The 21975-nt window shown below is 45.5% G+C and overlaps 1 protein-coding gene across 8 annotated transcripts; it reads right to left on the minus strand.

Moving 5' to 3' along the window:
* Positions 1–1855: 1855 nt before the first annotated feature.
* ZNF23 (zinc finger protein 23) lies at positions 1856–17108 on the minus strand. 8 transcript variants are annotated; one of them, XM_081215312.1, is made up of 6 exons: positions 16612–17108; positions 15396–15989; positions 10373–10437; positions 8017–8143; positions 7029–7142; positions 1856–3669 (listed from the first exon to the last, which is right to left on the minus strand). In XM_081215312.1, the coding sequence occupies exons 3-6, from the start codon at positions 10403–10405 to the stop codon at positions 1868–1870; spliced, it is 2076 nt and encodes a 691-aa protein (XP_081071438.1). In that variant the 5' UTR covers positions 10406–10437; positions 15396–15989; positions 16612–17108; the 3' UTR covers positions 1856–1867. The 8 variants fall into 8 exon arrangements, with proteins under 8 accessions (XP_081071438.1, XP_081071440.1, XP_081071437.1 ...); XM_081215314.1 differs by adding an exon at positions 8973–9127 and having other exon boundaries at positions 8017–8194; positions 15396–17108; XM_081215311.1 differs by lacking the exon at positions 15396–15989.
* Positions 17109–21975: the final 4867 nt, after the last annotated feature.

Here is a 21975-nt window from a genome sequence, read left to right on the forward strand (position 1 = left end):
GCCCCCACCCTGCACTGAGAAAGAGCCTGAGACCCAGAGGCCAAGGTCACACAGGACATTGGTGGCAGATCTGGAACATCTGGTCCTGTCCTCAGTGCTTCTCAGCTCTCCTAGAGTCCCTGCCTTGGTCCTGCCACAGCAAACTGCCAAACCCCACTGGGAGCCAGGACAGCAGGACTTCCAGTCCCCATCTTCCCTGTCACATCTGGAGACCATCTGGAGGCGATTCATGATCTAGGAAGGTTGGGGTAAGCCATGGCCTTCTGACCTCTCCTCTGGCCTGGGTAATGGACCACCTCAGCCACTGATTTGCTGTGTGACCAGGGGCAGTGCCATCCGTCTCTGGTCTTCAGTTTCTCTATAAGTAAATGAAGGACTTGGACCCCATGGCCCAGGGCACTTCTGGGTCTCTCTGTGTGGTCTGGAGCTGCTCAGAGGAGCAGGGCCGGATGGTCAGGGGGAAGGACTCCGCTCCCTCCTGTGTGTTCTGGGGGCTCCAGGATCTGCCTCCACCCATAGGCAGGTGGGGTGGGGGAATGTCACTTACACAATGGCCCTGGACACTCTGCTGAGGTCCTATACCATATCAGTAGCTTTCTGACAGGAGTGGCTCCTTGGAGGTACGCAAGACAGCATTCCCAGCCAACACGCGCCTCCTGAGCTACAGAGAGCACAGCAGCAGGTATGGGGAAAGGGGCACTGTGGGGATACACTGTGTGTCTGTAAGAGGGTCTGTGTGTTTGTCTTGTCAGTGGGAGAGAGGTTGGAGGGCTTCCTATGTGTAACTGTATGCATGTTTTAATTTTTTACTCCTTAGCGTACTACTGAGACTGAACATCTTTATTAGTCATTTTTATATCTTTTTAAAAGCTGCTTGCTATTGTCATTTATTTTTCTCATAATTTAAGACCTCTTTGTATGATACACTTTTATATCACAAATTTTACAAAGGTATTTCCACTTTTTGTGCTTTATCTTTTAAACTTATTTGGGGTTATTTAAAACAAAAACAAATATTTCATTTTGAAGTCAATTTATCAATATTTTCCCTCATGGTTGGTTTCTGGCTTTCATGTGATGCTTAGAAAGGTTTTCTCCATGAAAATAAAAAGATTTACTCATATTTTTTCCTTAAGGAACTCTTTATTGTTTTTCCTCTTTACAAAAGTGATGCATGCTTGTTGTCAAAAGTAAAAGGGCAATAAATTAATTTAGGTAGGTAGTATCTTTATGAGTTTTTCTATCTAAGAACAAGGTATCATTCTGTCTCCACCCATTTATTTAACTTTCCTTTTGTGCCCCTCAGCAGAGATTTATAATTTCTCCACATAGGTCCTAGTAAGTTTATATCTAGAAAATCAACTTTTCTTGATGCTGTTGCGAATGGGATATTTTCTTTCATTGTATTTTCTATTGGTTGTTGGTATAAAACAAACTATTTATTTTTGGATGTTATTTTAAAACTGGTTGTCATTCTTTTTTTTTTTTTTTTTTTTTTTTTTTTTTTGCGTTACATGGGCCTCTCACTGTTGTGGCCTCTCCCGTTGCGGAGCACAGGCTCCGGACGCACAGGCTCAACAGCCATGGCTCACGGGCCCAGCCGCTCCGCGGCACGTGGGATCTTCCCAGACCGGGGCACGAACCCGTGTCCCCTGCATCGGCAGGCGGACTCTCAACCACTGCGCCACCAGGGAAGCCCATAACTGGTTGTCATTCTTGATCTAAAATTGAATAAAATGGAAAAGATTTGTTTCCTTGTGAAGACTCTGCCATATCCATTTCTCTCTCAAGGTTTTCCACCAGGGTGAATCTGAGGATACTTGATCTAGTTCAGCATTAACCTTGACAGTTTTCTACATCCTTCTCATTAGGATTTTCCTTCACTATGGACACTCTGATGCTGACTAAGTTGGAAGCTAAACCTGAAGGCTTTCCCACACACATTACACACATAGGGTTTCTTCCAAGTATGGACAGTCTGATGTATAATACAGTCAGAACTATAGCTGAAGCCTTTGCCACACTCCACACACCTGAAGGGTTTCTCCCCAGTGTGGCTTCTCTGATGCCGAATTAAATGGGCATTAACATGGAAGGCTTTTCCACACTCCTTACATTGAAAGGGTTTCTCTCCAGTATGGATTCTCTGATGTACAATATAGTCAGAACTACAGCTAAATGCTTTCTCACATTCCATACATTTGAATGGTTTCTCCCCAGTGTGTATTCTCTGATGCCTAGTTAGTTTGGCATTGATGCTGAAGGCTTTCCCACATTCCTTACACTGATAAGGCTTTTCTCCAGTGTGGATTCGGTGATGATCAAGTAGGTTTCTTTTAGAAGTAAAGCATTTCCCACACTCATTACATTCAAAGGGCTTCTCCCCAGTGTGAATCCTCTGGTGCTGCATTAGTTTTGCATTAACGTTGAAGGCCTTTCCACACTCATTACACTCATAGGGCTTCTCCCCGGTGTGGATTCTCAGATGCTGCCGAAGCTGGGAGTTACACCTGAAGGCTTTCCCACATTCTTTACACTCATAGGGTTTCTCACCCGTGTGGATTCTCTGGTGCTGGATTAACTTCCCTTTGACGCCAAAGGCTTTTCCACATTCAGTACACTCATAGGGTTTCTGCCCTGTGTGAATTCTTTGATGCTGAATGAGTTTTGCATTATTACTAAAGGCTTTTCCACACTCCTTACACTGATAGGGTCTCTCTCCAGTGTGGATGCTCTGATGCTGCCTAAGCTGGGAGCTGCACCTGAAGCTTTTCCCACACTCATTACATTCATAAGGTTTCTCTCCAGTGTGGATCCTCTGATGTTGAATTAATTTTGCATTAACATTGAAAGCCTTCCCACAGTCATTACACTCATAAGGTTTCTCTCCAGTGTGGACTCTCTGATGTGTGATATATGCAGAACTGCAGCTAAAGCCATTCCCACACTCCTTGCACTGATAGGGCCTCTCTCCTGTATGGATTCTCTGATGCCTACTCAGACTCCCATTAACGCTGAAGGCTTTCCCACACACCTTACACTGATAGGGCTTCTCCCCACTGTGGATAGTCTGATGTGTGATATAATGGGAACTGTAACTGAAGCTTTTTCCACACTCTACACATTTGAAGGGCTTCTCCCCACTGTGAAGTCTTTGATGCCAAATTAATTTTGCATTAACGCTAAAGGCTTTGCCACACTCCTTACGCTGATGGGGCTTCTCCCCAGTGTAGCTATCTTGATCCTGATTAAGTTGAGAGTTACACCTAAAGCTTTCCACTAATTCTTCACATTTGAAAGGTCTTTCCCCGGAATTAATTATTTCGTGTTGAATAAGTTTTGTGTCAAAGCTGAAGGCTTTCTCCAATCCTGTACACTCAGGGGCCTGCTCTCCAGTGGAGATGGTATGACACTGATTCAAGTTTGGACTTTGCCTAAAGAAACACTCCTCCATGGGGCTTATATTGCCTTTCACTGTCCCATCAATGACACTCCTGTTTTCTTTCTCTATACTTCCTACCGAGTGGACTTCCTGCTGTCTCTCTAGAATATAAGTTTCTGAAAAGTCTGTTTCCTGGGAAGAGTTCCTTTGAAGTTCAAATGATGTATTATGTTTTTCTTCATACATTTCCTCTGTCAAATTATTGTCAGTCTGGATATCAATATTTACTATAAAAAACAGAAAACATAAAATATCATGTAAGAACCATGTTAGAAAAAAAAAAAAGGATCAGGGTAATCAAGGGGGGTGGCTCTTTAAAATCACCAGACTAGGTAAAAGAATCTAAGGTTCATCCATAAGGTGAAATAACATGCAGCTGTTATAAAATGAAATAAATCTATATGTACTGACATGAAAATATGTCAAAGATACACTGTTACGTGGAAAAACAAGTTGAGAAATGATATGTAGAGTATCTTCCATTTGTGTAAAGGAGAGTAAAAAGGGCTGACATAAACACATATATTTGAATATGCCTAGAAAACTACTGCAAGAATACAAAAGAAACTGAGCAAACTGGCACAGGAAGTTTGGGAGACTTCCCCACTGCTCCCACCTTATGCACTTTTTATATGGTTTTGAGCATGTACCAATATTACAAATTTTAAAGTAATGATTTTAAAAGAGCACCGGTCTCTAAACCAAGAACCAGTAACAAGAAGGTTACAAGTGACAGCAGTGGCACAGAATTCTAGGTCTTCTCTACCAGATCAGCATTCTTTCCATCACACCAGACTTTACTACTCTTCAGTTTCTATTAATAAAAATGGGGCCTCCCTGGTGGCGCAGTGGTTGAGAGTCCGCCTGCTGATGCAGGGGATACGGGTTCGTGCCCCGGTCTGGGAGGATCCCATATGCCGCGGAGCGGCTGGGCCCGTGAGCCGTGGCCGCTGGGCCTGCGCGTCCGGAGCCTGTGCTCCGCAACGGGAGAGGCCACAACAGTGAGAGGCCCGCATACCACAAAAAGAAAAAAAAAAAAAAAAAAAAAATGGAAACTGCTTAAGAAGGAGAAGGCATAGAATCCAACAACATGTGGCAACAAGGGATGGCAGGTATTAGCACTAGGAAGCAAATGGGAACAAATCTTGTTTCTTTTCTTAGCACTTAAACTCTAGGCTTTCCAAAACGTCTCCTTTAACTTCTTCTTTCTCTACTTCAGAAAGGCTCTGTTCAGGCCCATTTGATCCCTTTGATCCCATCCCTTCCCACCCCTCCTACTCCACCCACTGCTGCGTTCTCCTTGCCTTGCCTTCTACCTTGTCCCTCAATCCTAAAATTGCTCACTCCCTAAAATTCTTTCTGTCATCTTACAGTCTTTCTATAATCCCATAGTCCTAGTAGAACCAATGATCTCTACGTTATTCTCAATTTCTCAAAATTGGCCCCAAAATGCTTCCTTTGTTTTTTCATCTCTCATCTCTCCTCAACCACATGTAATATGCCCCCTACCCCAGTATTTCATTATAATTGCCCTCAACAGACCCAAATGACCTGGATTTCCCTAGCAACCATTTTCAAAATAATATTGGTCTTTTCCTGACTATAGAAATAATATTCATCTGTAGTATCAGAAACTTACAAAGAAAAAAATTCAGATTACCTGGAAAATTTTTTTTAAAAATCAACTCTGCTGACATGGGTCTTGTGCCCTGTGATTTCCCCTTCTGCCTGCCTAGAACCCATTTGATTCCTGACCCCAGTTAACCTACATACACTGACTAGATGAATGTTTCTATCCTCACCTGACGTCATGATGGGTTGTTCAAAGACTTCAGGACTGTCTGTTGCCTATAGAATGAAATCCAGACTTCTTTGACTAAGAATCTCCACAATATCACTTTCATCCCCCTCTATATGTCAAACACTTTAAGCTCTCCATTTCCAAAACATGTCTTCCTTGGTCAGTGAACATCTGGTTGAATGATTACGAGAAACAAAAAGCCACTGAAACCATCTTTTAAAAAAAGAGGATTAGGGCCTCCCTGGTGGCGCAGTGGTTGAGAGTCCGCCTGCCGATGCAGGGGATACGGGTTCGTGCCCCGGTCTGGGAGGATCCCATGTGCCGCGGAGCGGCTGGGCCCGTGAGCCATGGCCGCTGGGCCTGCGCGTCCGGAGCCTGTGCTCCGCAACGGGAGAGGCCACAACAGTGAGAGGCCCGCATACCGCAAAAAGAAAAAAAAAAAAAAAAAAAAGAGGATTCATCAAAAGGATGCAAGAGTATCTTATGGACCCCAAAGGCAGGAAGTAAAGCTGGGCCTCCTGGGAGATGGGAAATCACCTGGCAACTACTCTGCGTGAGCCAATGAGAACTTCACTATTTCAAGAGTGGTCTGGGAACCAGAAGCACTGGCATTACCTGGGAACTTAACAGAAATGCAGAATCTTGGCCCTGCCCCGAACTAACTGACTGACAATCTGCACATCTGCAAGACGCCCAGGTGATGCATTTGTTCATATTTTGAGAAGCACCAAATTGATAGCATTACTTCTTCCCACCTTATTTCCTACAGCTTATTATATATAGCTTTCTCACCCCCAAAATAATAATAATAGTAATAATAATAATAAAAACAGAATTTAACTGAGCACACACTATAAGCTAGGCACTTGGTACATGTTATCTCATTTTATCATCAAACATAGCACCATTACCTCATTTTCTAATTATTCCATTTTCAAGGGTGAGAACACTAACTCTTAGAGAATGCAGATAACTGACCTGATCAAAGTCACACAACTAGGAAGTAGCACAGTTGGGATTGGAACTCAGGAAGTCTACTCCAAAGTCTAAGTAAAAAGACTTTTAATTCTGTACCCTTCACATTAAGTGGACAGTGCTTAGAAAGTAGCAAGGACCCAAAAAAAGTACTGAATCCATTCATTTTGTCTGAGAAAGGTAGAATTCCAAAATTAGGATTGAAAATAATTACAATAAAGCATTTGAAAAAAGATCTCTTCTTGCAATTAGAAACAAATAGCAAACTATGAAAATAGAAAGGTCTCAACTGTTCCTATCTCTAGAAATCATCAAAAATTATTTAAATGGGGCTTCCCTGGTGGCGCAGTGGTTAAGAATCCACCTGCCAATGTAGGTGATACAGGTTTGAGCCCTGGTCCAGGAGGATCCCACATGCTGAGGAGCAACTAGGCCCGTGCGCCACAACTACTGAGCTTGAGCTCTGGAGCCCGCGAGCCACAACTACTGAACCCATGTGCCAAAATTACTGAAGCCCATGTGCCTAGAGCCTGTGCTCCGCAACAAAAGAAGCCACCTTAGTGAGACGCCTGAGCACCGAAGACAAGAGTGGCCTCCACTCTCTGCGACTAAAACAAAGAAAGCCTGTGCGCAGCAACGAGGGCTCAACGTAGCCAAAAATAAATAAATAAATAAATAAATTTTTTAAAAATTTAAATGTTACTCTGTACGGTTAGCCAATAAATGTGACACGCTTATATGCTGCTAAAGCTGACTTTCTTCCTAAAGGGTTTAACTTTCCAGCATAATGGGCAATGTGTGCCTCCTTACCAGTCCAGAGGCCCTGGGGGCCTGTGCCTGTTCCAGAGGCCAGTGGAGATTGGCCTTCCAGCTCACCTCCTCCCTCCAGCTGTGAGATCACAGTAGGTTTGAGAAGGGGAAATCCTGTTTTGGGGAAAGGAAATAGGAAAGATAGGTGAATAATCTCCCACAGCTGATTTCCTAAACATCTTCTCAGATTGTGTCAGCAATGGGGAGGGAAGGAAAGAGCCCCAGAGGGTCCCGTGCCTAAGAACTATGGGAAAGTGGCTGGGGGTGGGGTGGGGAGTGGTGGGAGGAAGAGGCTTGAGAAGATGCGGGAGGAATTGGGGAGGGCCCAGACTGTGAGACCTCATGCAGGGCAAAGGGAGATTCTGCCTAAAGGGATAGGTACCATTTTTTTGACCAGGGCCTAAAATATTACAAGTACACCAAGATCCTTGGAAACACTCAAGATATCCAGGTAGGGTGAGGGGGAACCTGAAGTTAATGCTGTAGAACAGGAAGTTACTTTTTTTCCACGCTGTGTCCAAAACACAGCCTCTATTGGGTGGATCAAGAGTGCACAACAGGGCTTCCCTGGTGGCGCAGTGGTTGAGTCCGCCTGCCGATGCAGGGGACGCGGGTTCGTGCCCCGGTCTGGGAAGATCCCACATGCCACAGAGCGGCTAGGCCCGTGAGTCATGGCCGCTGAGCCTGCGCGTCCGGAGCCTGTGCTCCACAACGGGAGAGGCCATAACAGTGAGAGGCCCGTGTACCGCAAAAAAAAAAAAAGAAAAAAAAAAGTGCACAACAGTCCCAGTGAAGTCCTATATTGGCCCAAAATGGGCTTGAAGTTCACCCTTCCCAGCAACCCTGGGTCTAGGGGATTAGGAATCAGCCTCTGGGGTTCCCACTCAGTAAAGGATTACCAGAGGCCCCACTTGCAACCAGTAAGGGGAAAGGAAGCCAGGAAACCCTAATCAGCAGAGTCTGAGTCCCCGGGGGAGAAAGGCCTTACCCAGGGAGGCCACATTCCCATAATTCTCCAGCATCACATCCCTGTACAGAGCCCTCTGTGCAGGGGACAGGCCATCCCACTCCGTCTGGGTGAAGTACACAGCCACGTCCTCAAAGGTCACCGACTTCTGAAACAACAGGTTCCTGCTGCCCTAGGGGCCAATTCCATGGCTCATGCCCTAGGTGAGGGGCAGAGGGCAGTATGAGGGCTTGAGGAGGGGCTTGTGAAGAGCACAGAATTAATAACAGGGGGAAAGATTTGAGAAAAACACTTGGAAGGTAAAGCATGGAATATGTGACTTCGCTCACAGCAGAGAAACCTCATGCCATATTTCACACTTACAAAGGATGACATAAGTTGAGATGAAAGAAAAAAACCTCCCATGACCAAGTTCCCTAACACAACTGCTTTCTTTCAGTCAGGCCATGCCTTCCCTGGCGAAAGCAGCTCTGGACCCACCCACAGGCTTTCCCACTTCCTCGCCCTCGCCCTCACCCTCAAACCTCAAGCCGCGCCCAAAGAACAGCCATGGCTTCCATCTCACCCAGCCCCACCTGATTTCTATCATGGACCCCCTACAAAAGGCTGCATAGCCTCTGCTCCAGCGCCTTCAGCAGAGGAAGCTCGGTGCTGCCCAGATCGGCTGGGCACCGCGGAGGTGGAGGAAGGGGTGAGAGCAGGCAGCCCATCCTGCTTCCAAATGGCTCTCGCCGAAAACCCATTTTCTGTTACCCTCTCCCAGTCAAGCCTCATCCTGTCCAACTTCACCCAAGACTTCATTGCCTCTTCAAGGAGGTTTGGGAAAGAAGGGAGGTCAGCCATCTTTTCAGCTGCTCCCCGGCATCACTCGGCACTCGACACAGGCTCCACCAGCTGGGCTGACAGCTGAGCCGCTCCCAGGCCCACCTCCTCCCCTCTGGGCAGCTGCCACTTCTGCCTGCTCTCGCTCTACCCACCTCGGCCTTCTGTAACAACCTTGGGGACACACTGGCAGCGATTTGCCTCTCAACTGCTCTCTGCCAGGACCTGTCTTGCTTGATTCTACGGGGCTCCACTCGTCAACAATTCTAGTCCAACTTGTGGGCACTTCTGTGAGTCATTGATCGTGTGACTTGGATAAGACAAGAAATTCTCTGCACAAAATTAAATGCCTTCGCTGTCGCCCACCATCCCCTTCTAGCCCACTACTGGTGCCTCCTCCTTAATTCAAACCTCAGCTGGTGTCACCCACCACCATCCGCGCAAGAAAGAAACCTGGGGATTCGTTCCTCACTCCTCCCTCGCCCTTACCCCACCCCAATCTTTTGACTCTTCCTCCTAGAGATTTTTATGTTAAGCATTACTTGAATTGGATCTCCCTCTTTAGCAAATACTTGCCTTAATGAAGCCTATGTTACCTAGACCAATAGGACTCTTTCTGAAGTGGTCACCTTGCTTTTAAATCTCCCCTCAAAATTATTCCCCACACAGCCATCAGAAACCTGACCATGTTAAGTTCACTGGCTCCACACGTGTCATAGGGCTGAACAGTTAAGTCACGCAATGACAAGTCACTTCACTCCCCTTTGCCTTTGTTTCTTTTGTGGTAGAGTGAACACAACACAGCGCCTAACTCCCAGGGCGGCTGTCAGGACTGAGTGATCCATGTAAAGTGCTTAGTATGGTGCCTGCAGCATAGTAAGCCTCAAATGGTGTAACTGGAGTTACTGTGACTATGATTATTCCCAAACTGTAGCCCATAGAGGTCCGTGGATGAGCATCAGGGGGTCCATGAAATCCCTGAAATCGTATGGAAATTTTCATTTGCATGTTATTCTGGGGAGAGGATCCAGAGCTCTTATCAGAGACCTAAAGCTTGGCCACTGCACCCCAAGCCCTGAAAGCCTCTCCAGGACACAATGAGACACAGGACTTCCTGTCTTTTTTCCCCCCCTTGATCCCACTCTCCTTATGTCCCCTTCCCCTGGAATTAGAGGCACAGCCATTCTTTATGTGGATCTGGTCCTGCTATTCCTCTTTACCTACACCCCCCTCCCTGGAATCCTAGTCCTCTCCTATCTTCTTCCATTCATGGGCAGCTTCCATGTCTCTCATTCACCAAAGCCCTCTGCTGGGGGAGCAAAGCAAACTGGTGTGCAGAAGACTATATTTTCTGCCTTCCAGACACTTCTGTCTTCCCTGTCCTGGTCTCTGGCCCCTATCCCTCCATATCACTGCTCTTCCCAAAAGCTCCAGTCCGGCAGGCAGAAGCGTGGAGGGCCCCTCCAGCTTTCATAGCAAGGCTCACCAGATTCCCTTCTCAGTTTTCTTCAATGTGAAACTGCTCAGAGGAAGAGCTGAAGGACCCACAGCTCACCTGGGGCCAGGCTGTCAGGAGCATGGCTGCCATCACCTGGTCTCCCTCTCAGAGAAGGACTGGAGCTGAGGGAAAACAGGGGGACAGGTGTGAGAAAAGCCAGCCCCACCACAAACAATACAGCCCCTCACAGAAGATCTGAGACGCAGGCAGCCAGCATCCAGACAGAAGTGAGAGCAGGAGCTGCCATGGGAAGAAAGGAGTGATCTGTTCACTGGCTCTGCGCCCAGGGCTCTTCCTGGCCATGACATTGATGCTCACTGCCAGGGACCCTAGGATTTTTACAATTCTGGACACATATCATACACACACACGAGTGTGCATAAAATGCAGGTAGAGTCTAAAGAATAATAAAACAAAGACTTGTGTAGCAACACGGTGCTCTAAATGAGCATCCCTCTCTATTATACTGCAAAAGAAGCCAGGCTGGATGGGCTGCAGCCCCAGCACATAGGCCTCAGAGTCAGGCCCCAGGGCGGCACCTCCTGGAGAAAGGGACAGCTGCTCCCTCCCATATGCCCGTCCCCTCCAGCTGACTGCCCTCAAGAGTCCTGATACCTCTGTAGAGATCTTGGGAGGTTAGGCTCCTGCCCGGCCCAGGCTTACCGTGAGGAAGCTAGGTCACAGGTGAGGTACCGGGATGGCTCCTCATACCTTCCAGCCTCCTGATGGCAAAGAAGCCAAGGCCTCAGCTGCCTGAGAGAGGGGGTCACTATAGCATCCCATCCCTGGTCCCATAACCCAGCACTCCTTGTTCATTGTATTCAAGACCACATGGACCGGTTATTTTCTGATTTTTAATGCTCCCAAAGTCAGTCTTGAAATTTTATATTTTCCTAAAATATTGTCTGTATCTTCCAGAATTTAAACTTGAGTGTAGAATTATGGGAAACAGTGGTTCATGATTTTTTTCATTTCCTCCATACCTTGAGGTATACCTTGCTTTTCTTACTTCTTCTTTGAATATATATGCTCTCTAGACCTTTTAGCCTTAGTTAATGTTATGGACTGAATGTGTCCCCCCAAAATTCGTATGCTGGAGCCCTAATTTCCAATGTGGCTGTATTTGGAGACAGGACCCATGAGGAGGTAATAAGGTTAAACAAGGTAATAATCTGATAGGGTGGGTACCCTAATAAGAAGAGGAAGAGTCTCCAGAGCTGTCTCTGCTGTGAGGACACAGTGAAGGCAGCCACCTGCAGCCTCACCAAGAACCAGATCGTCTGGTACCTTGATCTTGGACTTCCAGCCTCCAGAACTGTGAGAAATAAATTTCTGTTGTTTAAGCCAGACAGTGTATGATATTTTGTTATGGCAGCCCAAGCAGACTAATATCATTAGGCTGAACCATGGTTTATCTAGTTTAAGGTTGTTTTATTTTCAAAAAACTAGCTTTTCTATTTAGAACACCACTCCCTTTTCTACCTGTTTGGTTTTTTTAAATTAATTAACTTATTTATTTATTTTTGGCTGCGTTGGGTCTTCATTGTTGTGCTCAAGTTTTCTCTAGTTGTGGTGAGCGGGGGCTACTCTTCGTTGCGGTGCGTGGGCTTCTCCTTGTGGTGGCTTCTCTTGTGGAGCACGGGCCCCAGGCACACGGGTTTCAGTAGTTGTGGCACACAGGCTCAGTAGTTGTGGCGCACATGCTTAGTTGCTCCACGGCATGTGGGATCTTCCCAGACCAGGGCTCAAACCCGTGTCCCCTGCATTGGCAGGTGGATTCTTAACCACTGCACCAGCAGGGAAGTCCCTCTGCTTGTTTTCTTGGTGCCTGTTTTTTTTTTTTTTTGGCTGCATTGGGTCTTTGTTGCTGCGCACTGGCTGTGGAGAGTGGGGGCTACTCTTCGTTGCAGCGCATGGGCTTCTCATTGTGATGGCTTCTCTTGTTGCGGAGCATGGGCTCTAGAGTGCAGACTCAGTAGTTGTGGCGCGTGGGCTTAGTTGCTCCGCGGCATGTGGGATCTTCCCAGACCAGGGCTCGAACCTGTGTCCCCTGCATTGGCAGGCAGATTCCCAACCACTGTGCCACCAGGGAAGACCCCGCTACTTGTTTTAAATTAAGCTCTGCTTTTTAAAATTTGTTCCTTTAGCTCTGTAAGAGACACCTTATGTACCTCACCAAATCCTCTTGTCCACTCTTAGTCCAGTTCCAGAGGCTTTGACCAGCTCTGCACAAGTACAACCTACAAATGCCTCCTCAAGGGTCTACACCACACATGCCTGGATCCTGCCCTGGGGCTTCTCTGTCCTGTGTGGGACATCTGCGGACACCTGCTGGGTCCTGAAGGACAGGGGAGTTAATGCCTGTGATGCTACCAATGACCAACAGGAGACAGAGGTCACTGGATAAACATTTCCCCCTTTAGTCCCCCATGTAGGCAGCCATGAGATTCCAAGGCTCCTCAAAGATCCGGCAAGTCGGGCTTCCCTGGTGGCGCAGTGGTTGAGAGTCCGCCTGCTGATGCAGGGGACACGGGTTCGTGCCCCGGTCCGGGAAGATCTCACATGCCGGGGAGCGGCTGGGCCCGTGAGCCATGGCTGCTGAGCCTGCGCGTCCGGAGCCTGTGCTCTGCAACGGGAGAGGCCACAACAGTGAGTGGCCCATGTACCGCGAAAAAAAAAAAAAAAAGATCCAGCAAGTCAGAGCACCAGTCGCCTGTGGAGGGGCCAGCCTGACAGCAAATCCTTGTATTGGCTGTCCCTCCTTCTCCGTTGCACTCTCCTTGTCTTTCACTCTGCCCCTGGGACTACATTCCCAAATAAACTGCCCACACACAAATCTCTGTCCTATGTTCTGCTTTCGGGGGAAGCTAGACTACAAAAAGCTTTTTTCTACCTTCTTGAGGCTACATGATTCATTCATTTTCATTCTTGCTGTGTAGCAATCTAAACCTATAAATGTTCCTCTGAATACATTATTCCCTACATTCCAGAGGCTTTTCATATTTCATGTTTTTTTTTTGTTTTTTTGTTTTTTTGTGTGTTTTTTTGTCGTATGCGGGCCTCTCACTGTTGTGGCCTCTCCCATTGCGGAGCACAGGCTCCGGACACGCAGGCTCAGCGGCCATGGCTCACGGGCCCAGCCGCTCCATGGCATGTGGGATCCTCCCGGACCAGGGCACGAACCCGTGTCCCCTGCATCGGCAGGTGGACTCTCAACCACTGTGCCACCAGGGAAGCCCCATATTTCATGTTTTAATTACTATTTTATAACTCGTCAGCAACTGTGTTTTGTCTCTGGACAAAGAACTGTTTAGGATAATTTGTTGTTGTTAATTTATTCTCTGGCTTTATTGCATGGTGTTTAAGTAACCTGATCTATTTACTTCTGCTTTACAGATTTTTAAAGGTTTTTTTTTTTTGGGGGGCTGCAGTGTCCATTTTAAAAATATTCCATGGATGCTTAAAAAGAAAACTTATTCCAACATGGATGGACCTAGAGATTATCATACTAAGTGACGTAAGTCAGAAAGAGAAAGACAAATACCATATTATATCACTTATATGTGGAATCTAAAATATGATACAAATGAACTTATCTGTGAAAGAGAAACACAGACATAGAAAACAGATTTGTGGTTGCCAAGGGGGAGGGCGGTGGGGGAGGGACGGACTGGGAGTTTGGGACCAGGAGATGCAAACTATTATATGTAGAATGGATAAACAACAAGGTCCTACTTTATAGCACAGGGACCTATATTCAATATTCTGTGATAAACCATAATGAAAAAGAATGTGTATATATATATATGCATATACATAAATGAATTACTTTTGTGTACAGTAGAAATTAACACAACATTGTAAATCAACTATACTCCAATAAAATAAATTTAAAAAAAGAAAACTGGGCTTCCCTGGTGGAGCAGTGGTTGAGAGTCCGCCTGCCGATGCAGGGGACGTGGGTTCGTGCCCCGGTCCGGGAGGATCCCACGTGCCGCGGAGCGGCTGGGCCCGTGAGCCATGGCCACTGGGCCTGTGCGTCCGGAGCCTGTGCTCCGCAACGGGAGAGGCCACAACAGTGAGAGGCCCGCGTGCCGAAAAAAAATAATAATAATAAAAATTAAAAAAAAAGAAAAAAAGAAAACTTATCCTGTGATGGAAGAACATATAATCTATCTGAATCTAATAAATCAACTCTACCAATTTTATTATATAGATTTTTCTCCATAACCCATGATTACTTTTACCGAATTGTTTAAAGAGCCAGTAAAGAGTGAACTCTCACAAAACACTGAGCCCTTATGTATCATGGGAAAAGCCCTTCAAATCTTTAAGAAATGAATAATTCTCTAATACTATTTAAACTGTAGCAGAGAACAGCAAAATAAGTTTCCCAGCCCTTTTTATGATGCCAGCAAAATATGGATACAAAAACCATAAACTAGTCTCATTTACGAATACTGATGCAAAAATCCTAAATATTGAGGACTAGACTCCGGTAGTTCCTTAATGTGACATATCATGACTAAGAGGGATCATCCTATGAATGCAAGTAACGTTCAATATTAGCACAGACTGTACTTTTCCACATTAATAAATCAAAGAAAAACATACTCTCCATCTCAGTGGATGTCAAAGGTGTTGGATAAATTCAATATTCATGCCTAAATTTTAAAACTTATACCCTAGGGAAACTCTCATATGTAGGTGATATACATACAAAATTATTATCAGCAGTATTTTAATAGCAAAAAATTGGAAACAACTCACATGTCCACTGAGATTACACAAATAAGCTGTCATACCATTTTTACAATGGAACATTACCCAGTAGCAAAAATGGATGACTCACAGCTACACACAAAATATGGATGAATTTAGGAACATTAATATTGAGTTATGCAAGCCCCAGAAGACTACAGACACCATGATGCCATCTTCATAAAGCTCAAAACCAAAATTAATCACATTATTTACACACATGTATATATGATAAAATTTTTAAAAATATGATTAACACAAATATGATCTTATCAAAAATCAAAAATATGATTTACACAAAATTCAAGAGAGCTGTTACCTCTAGGGGTGAGAACGTGGGAACTGGGTTGGGGAGGAGCAGACAGACAGATGCAGCCGTATGGGCAGTGCTTTTCTTTTTTTTTTTTCTTTTTTTTTTGCGGTACGCGGGCCTCTCACTGTTGTGGCCTCTCCCGTTGCGGAGCACAGGCTCCGGACGCGCAGGCTCCGGCCATGCAGGCTCAGCGGGCATGGCTCACGGGCCCAGCTGCTCCGCGGCACGTGGGATCCTCCCGGACCGGGGCACGAACCCGCGTCCGTGCATCGGCAGGCGGACTCTCAACCACCGCGCCACCAGGGAAGCCCGGCAGTGCTCTTCTTAATGGTGTGGTGTGTTTAATGGGTGCTCACATTACTACTATGGTCCATAAATGCCATGCTAGATGCATAACATTTAAAATATACATACTTATCTCTATGATATGAAATGATTTTCAGTGTGCAAAAGGTAGTGTGCTATCTTCTGTGTAAGAAAAAAGGGAGTATAAGAAAATACATGTGTATCTGGTGATTTGTGCAAAAAGAAACAGAAGGAAAAACAAGAAACTAAGAATAGGGGGGCCTCAGGTGTGGATGGGAAGTAGGTGAAAGGAACCTGGGAACGGAAACAGGATAGAAGGAAACAGAGCAGAAGGGATGAGGAGGAAATGATACTTCCCTGTGCCTTTTTGTTCTGACTTCCATAACCACAGTAATGTTTCACATATCTTTACCTGTATCTATCTATCTATACATATGTATAAAAATCAACCAACCAGAATGGGATGGGGGGGTGACGACATCCAAAAAATACAAACAACGGTAAATAAGCCTAACTATACCACAGCATAACCACAGTGAAGTGGTGGGAAAGAAAAGAACTAAGTAACTCTGCAAAACAGTATTTTAACTAAATTCTGTAAGGCTAAAAAGACCTGCAGCCAAAGACTTCTTGAGGTTGCATGATTTTTAAAATCTATTTTCATTCTTTCCTATTCGGCAATTAAAACCTATAATGCCACAAAATTTCCTCTGAATACACTACTAGCCACACTTCATGTTTTCATTACTGTTTTATAGTATATTTTTTTGTAAACTTGCTTTCATGAGGGTATGAATGAGTCATTCTGGAACTTTTTGTGTATCCTAGGACTAAGCAAATCAGTATATTCTACATTGTAGAAATCATTCTCAGGTCACTGTCATCCCACCGCCCAAGAGAAGTTGGGCCGGGTTACCTTTTGGAACTGACACGGCTCCTGAAGACAGTGCCCTCAAAAGCCGGGCTTCTTCTGTAGCCTGAGGGGCTCTGCTTTTTCTGCTCCCCCACTGGCCTCGATTCACACCCTGTGTTAGGAGGGCGGGGCGCATACAGTCTATACTTGAAATGCATAAAACATGCAGGTAAAAGCCCCTGCACGACCTCAGCATGTCAAAAGACTCATGATATCACGTCAGGCCGCTTCACCCCTACAAATATTCCACCCCCTGGCTGCTCCAACACAAGTTCCCAAAAGGCGAGTAGCATCTTCCCCAAAGTGCTAAATGCTCGGGGCTTCGTGGCTGTGGCAGTAACCCGGGCTTCGCCTTCCACGAAACGGAACATCATCGGCCACCAAGTCCAAAGCGGGAGTCGAGGAAGGGGGGAAGAGGCCCCCCCCCCCACAGGAAACCCACCGTCAACGCTGGGGGAAGGAGCGTCCCAACCGCACCCAGAGCCTCGGAGCCAGGCACCGCCCCCGCCTCCCGCAGCCCATACTCACCTCCGCAGCGAGCTGCTCGGCGGCGCGGCCGGAAGTGCGTCACCAGGCCCCGGCCGAGCCTCTCTAGGAGCAGCTTCGCTCCTTCTCGGCGGCGGTCTGGCCCCGCCCCCAGCAGCCGAACCCCTGGTACTCCGAAGCCTGGCACCCTTCTCCCCGCTTCCCGTCTCAACGAGAAAGCAGTTGCTCCTCGCGGTGAGCTAGGGAAGACAAGAATGCGGCGAGCGCTGGGCCCAAACCAGGGGTGGCGCCGGGGATTTGTATCTTAGTAAAGCTGCCGTGCAACCAGATTTGGGAGTTTCCGGACTGGACGCCTGGATCGCATGCTGTCAAACCCAAGGCCCCCTTTCTGGAACAAATATTTCCTAATGACCAGCAGACTCTCCTGTCATGAAACTCATAGGTAATGTTTTAGAGAATCATAGGCAGTATAAACAACCTGCATTATAAAAAGTAATGTTATGTGCTAACATTTATGTAATAAAGGAGAAATAAAAGGAAAATTATAATTTAAAATATATATTTCAGAATATAAATGTTTGGTCGTGACTGGTATAGGAGACCTAATAGGTGGTCAGATAATTTGCCTCTACGCATAGAACGTGCCTGAATGCCACAGTGCTGTATCTCATATTGGTATTTCAAAAATCACAAGTTGTTATCCAAAATGGTGAGCACAGGGACTTCCCTGGCAGTCCAGTGGTTAGAACTCAGCGCATCCAAGCTGCAGGGGGCACGGCACGGGTTTGATCCCTGGTCCAGGAGCTAAGATCCTGCAAGACGGGCAGCAATAGAAAAAAAAAAAAAAATGGTGATCACAGAATCTTCTCTTGATTATACAGTAGTTATATTTCTGGAGACTCAGTTATGTTAAAACTGTGCAAAAATACACTGTGTTCCTCTTGACTTTTTTTTAAAAGTTCTAGATTCAGGTAATTTATAAACAGTTTTTACCTATGTGAATGTTCAGCAAGACATATGAAAGTCTGTGAAAACTTTTTCAATAGACAGGTCTGACTTGTGCATTGCAGGATTTGTGGTACTCCTGGCTCCCATCCAACACCCCCAAATCTTGTGACAAAAATGGCCCCGTAAAATTCCAAAATGAGGCCTGGGGGAGGGGGACAGCTCCAAAAGCCACTGGATTAACCACCCTTAAGTTCCCTCCCAACCGTGACAGAGCTGGCCTTTCTTCTTTCAACTCTGATCCCTCAGTGCTGCTGCCCTGGAAGGTGGCCAGCCCTCACTGTCTTCCAGCCTCTCAGCACTCCCATCCTCCTCTCAACTTCAGCCCCACTTGCTGAACATGCTGTTCTCTAAACCTAGAATGCCCTTCCCATTCTCACCCTCTGTCTTGACTGTTACTTGAAGTCTCAGCTCATATCCCATTTACCGTGGGAAGCTAGTCTTCCCTGACCACCCAGAATAAGGCAGGTGCCCAGTCACATGGCAACATCACCCTGTACTTTTCAGTACGTGGCACATGTGTAATTATTCAATGGTGACAGTTTATTTAAATCTCTGTTTTCTCTGATCCCTCCAGGGAGCAGGAACTATATCTATCTTGTTCAACACTATCGTTCTCAGCTAGAGCACAAGGCCTGGCACAAAGGAGGTGTGCAATAAACATTGGTTGCTGACATGATCCAAAGGCTTCAGCCCCAACTCCTGGGTAGAAGCTTTCTTTATTTCTGTGCCACTAGAGGTAGGATATGTCTTATGCCTGGGATCATGACACTGACCAGGAACTCTTCTCTGCTTTGCCCTGACTCTGATCATCACTGTTGCCCAAAGTGAGCACTTTACATGGCTCATCTCCTTCAGATAGGAAAGTGGTCTCATGACTGGGCACAGTGATAGCTTGGGATTACGTTGCTCTTGGCAAGAATTGCTGTTTCCACTTCTTCCTAGACTCACAAAGCAGACCTTTAGTTAGGAATGAGGACTCGTCTAAAGAAATAAGGAATTAGATCACAGTGTCACAGAAATGATGGCCCCAAGTGTTGGATCATAAACCAGTTGCCTAATTTTACACACAAAAAAATAAGTCCTCCTAAATAATCATGAATCTTCTACTACTAAGAGTGCTAGGACAGGTGCATGCCAAGTTTCTAAGGCTCCACAGAAGGCCTGCAGAGGCAGAGACCACTCCTTGTCTGCCAACCTCTGTTCTTCCCTTCTTATATGTAACAGAATCTCTAGCAAGGCAAAGACAGTCCAGAAAAAATAACACACTTCCCAGCCCCCTTTATAGCAAAGTGTGGACATGTGAGTAACTTCTGGCAAATGGGCTCTAAGAAAAAGCAATGCTTTGGTCTTAAAGAGTAGAGGCATGCGCTCCCTTGCCCCTCAGCCAGGGAATGCTGGCAGGGGTGTGAGCATCTTGGACTATGAATGAGGATGTGGCCCCTGAAGATGACAGAGCAGCCAGAAGGAAGAGTCATGGAGCTGCTATATCAGCCCTAGCAGCCCAAATCCTAGCTAATACCCCTAGAAATAAGGAGTGGTGAAAAGAATCACACAATAGTTCAGTGTTCTGCAAGTCCATCTCTATGCTGGGCCTGTAGCCACTTTTATTCACACTCAGATCTAAGGCTTATTCTCCTGGACCCTCTGTCCTCGAAATCCCAGGGCTTCCCCAGAGCCCTTCCTCCCTGCCTGCTAGGGGAAACTGACGGCCTTCTCACATTAAAAAAATCTCTTTTGGTGTTTCCAGTTTTAAGATGGCAGAGTAAAGATGGTTCTGCTGTGTCTCCTCTTGAAAATTGTGGGAAAGAAATAAGAGCCTGGTTGGGGTTCATTCCAAGAGTTCAAGGATGTTTCAATATTATAAAATCTTCCTTTATTTATTGATATTGTGAATTAAATTAGCAGATCATTCAACTTACTATGTGGAGAAATATAGTCACATGCCCGGTTTTATGTCTGGTCCCCTGGCTTTACATCAGGTGCCCCAGCTTTATGTCACATGCCCTGGTTGTTTTTTTGTGTGTTTTTTTTTTAATAAAACTATTATTATTTGTGGTTTACCAGAATATATAGATGAAAAAAATAGTCAAAAGAATCTACATACGAGCCAATAGAATTAGTAAATTATTTTAACTAGGTAGGTCCCTGGATAGATCAATAAACAAGAATTGTATTTCCATGTACTTACAACAAAAGAATTTACAAATGAATTTTAAAATGAATTCCATTATAAGAGCATGAAAAAATATTAAATACCTAAGCATATAAGTATATCCCCCTTATCTGTGGAGGATATGTTTTAAGACCCCCCCAGTGGATGCCTGAAATCAGGGATAGTACTGGACACTATGTATAAAGTTTTTCCTATACATACATACCTATGATAAAGTTTAGCTTATAAATTAGTCACAGTAAGAGATTAACAACTGATAGTAAAATAGAACAATTATAACAATATACTGTAATAAAAGTTATGTGAAAGTGCCCTCTCTCTCTAAATATTTTATTATACAAATTTAATGCCTTTTCCATCTTTTAACTAAGCACTTACACACTGTGGCCGTATCTTTTGCAGCTTGAGGTTCAGCAAAACTAGCACAAATTTCTTTTTCTTTCTTCACAATTTCATAGACAGAACATTTGTTCTTACTAGATCTTAGCAACCTCAGCATAGGATTTTTTTTTTTTCCTTTACTAAGTCAAGAGCTTTCACCTTTTCACTTAAAGGAAGAACTTTATAGCTTCTCTTTGACATACCAGCATCTCTACTCTTGCACTTTGGGGCCATTATTAAGTAAAATAAGGCTTCCTTGAACACAAGCACTGTGATGCTGTAGTAACCAAGGAGGACCTACAGGGCCTACCCGGGAAAGACCCCTCCTCTCGAGTCCTCTGCTTTGGGTCCTCTGTGAAGTACCTAGGTAACAGTATCTGATGCACATTTCCCGAGTTGTTTTACAGATGCTAAAACCACCACTAAATGGAAGAAGTTAACTACTTGATGACCGTGATGAGCACGTAGCCCCCAGTATTGATAATGTTAACCCCTGTAACACCGCCCTCTTACCTCACATCAACCAATCAGAGAATTGCATCTGAGCTGATCACCTACCCTGGGACTCCCCTTCCTCAACTTGCCTTTTTTTTTAAACTTGCCTTTTAAAATGCCTCCCTGAAACCCACTGAGAAGTTCAGGTGTTTTTGAACATTAGCTGTCCTGGACTCCTTGTCTGATGCCTTACAATAAACACTACACCTTCCTTCACCATAACCCGGTGTCAAGTAGATTGCTTTTACTGTCGGTGGGCAAGTGGACCCAAGTGTGGTTCAGTAACACAGTGACAGGCGATTTGATAACTACGACGGCTGCTAGGTGAATAACGGGTGGGACAGCAGGAGGGCGTGAGATTTCATCACGCTGCTCAGAGAAGCTCACAATTTGAAATTTATGAATTGTTTATTTCTGGAATTTTCCGTTTAATATTTTCAGACTGCGGTTTGGTGCTCTGGTTTTGCATAAATCTCGTCTGTATTACTTAAAATGGCTCAGCATCCTGAAAATTGACCATAGTGGACTTTAGGGTTTAACTTGCTAACCACTTGATCTCAAATCCCTGGATTGACTTTGAGAATCTCCTAATAGTCTGCAGTCATGTGTCAGTTTTATATTGAAGCAAACAGCAAACCTCACTTAGTTATGGTATTTGGAGCTTGCTTACTCATAGCATTAAAAATAATTTCAGAGGGCTTCCCTGGTGGCGCAGTGGTTGAGAGTCCGCCTGCCGATACAGGGGACATGGGTTCGTGCCCCGGCCTGGGAAGATGCCACATGCCGCTGAGCGGCTGGGCCCGTGAGCCATGGCCTCTGAGCCT

The sequence above is a fragment of the Mesoplodon bidens genome (assembly GCF_964165515.1).
Source record: "Mesoplodon bidens genome assembly, chromosome: 18".
In the NCBI taxonomy this organism is placed as follows: domain Eukaryota; kingdom Metazoa; phylum Chordata; class Mammalia; order Artiodactyla; family Ziphiidae; genus Mesoplodon; species Mesoplodon bidens.

Excerpts from the sequence above, each read along its gene's own strand:
- ZNF23 (XM_081215311.1), bottom strand. The coding sequence starts at position 10,405 with ATGGCAGCCATGCTCCTGACAGCCTGGCCCCAG. Across the intron at positions 8,144-10,372 it reads TCCTGACAGCCTGGCCCCAG|AAGTCGGTGACCTTTGAGGA; the intron begins GTGAGCTGTGGG and ends CTGTTGTTTCAG. Across the intron at positions 3,670-7,028 it reads CCCCCAGGGCCTCTGGACTG|TAAATATTGATATCCAGACT; the intron begins GTAAGGAGGCAC and ends TGTTTTTTATAG.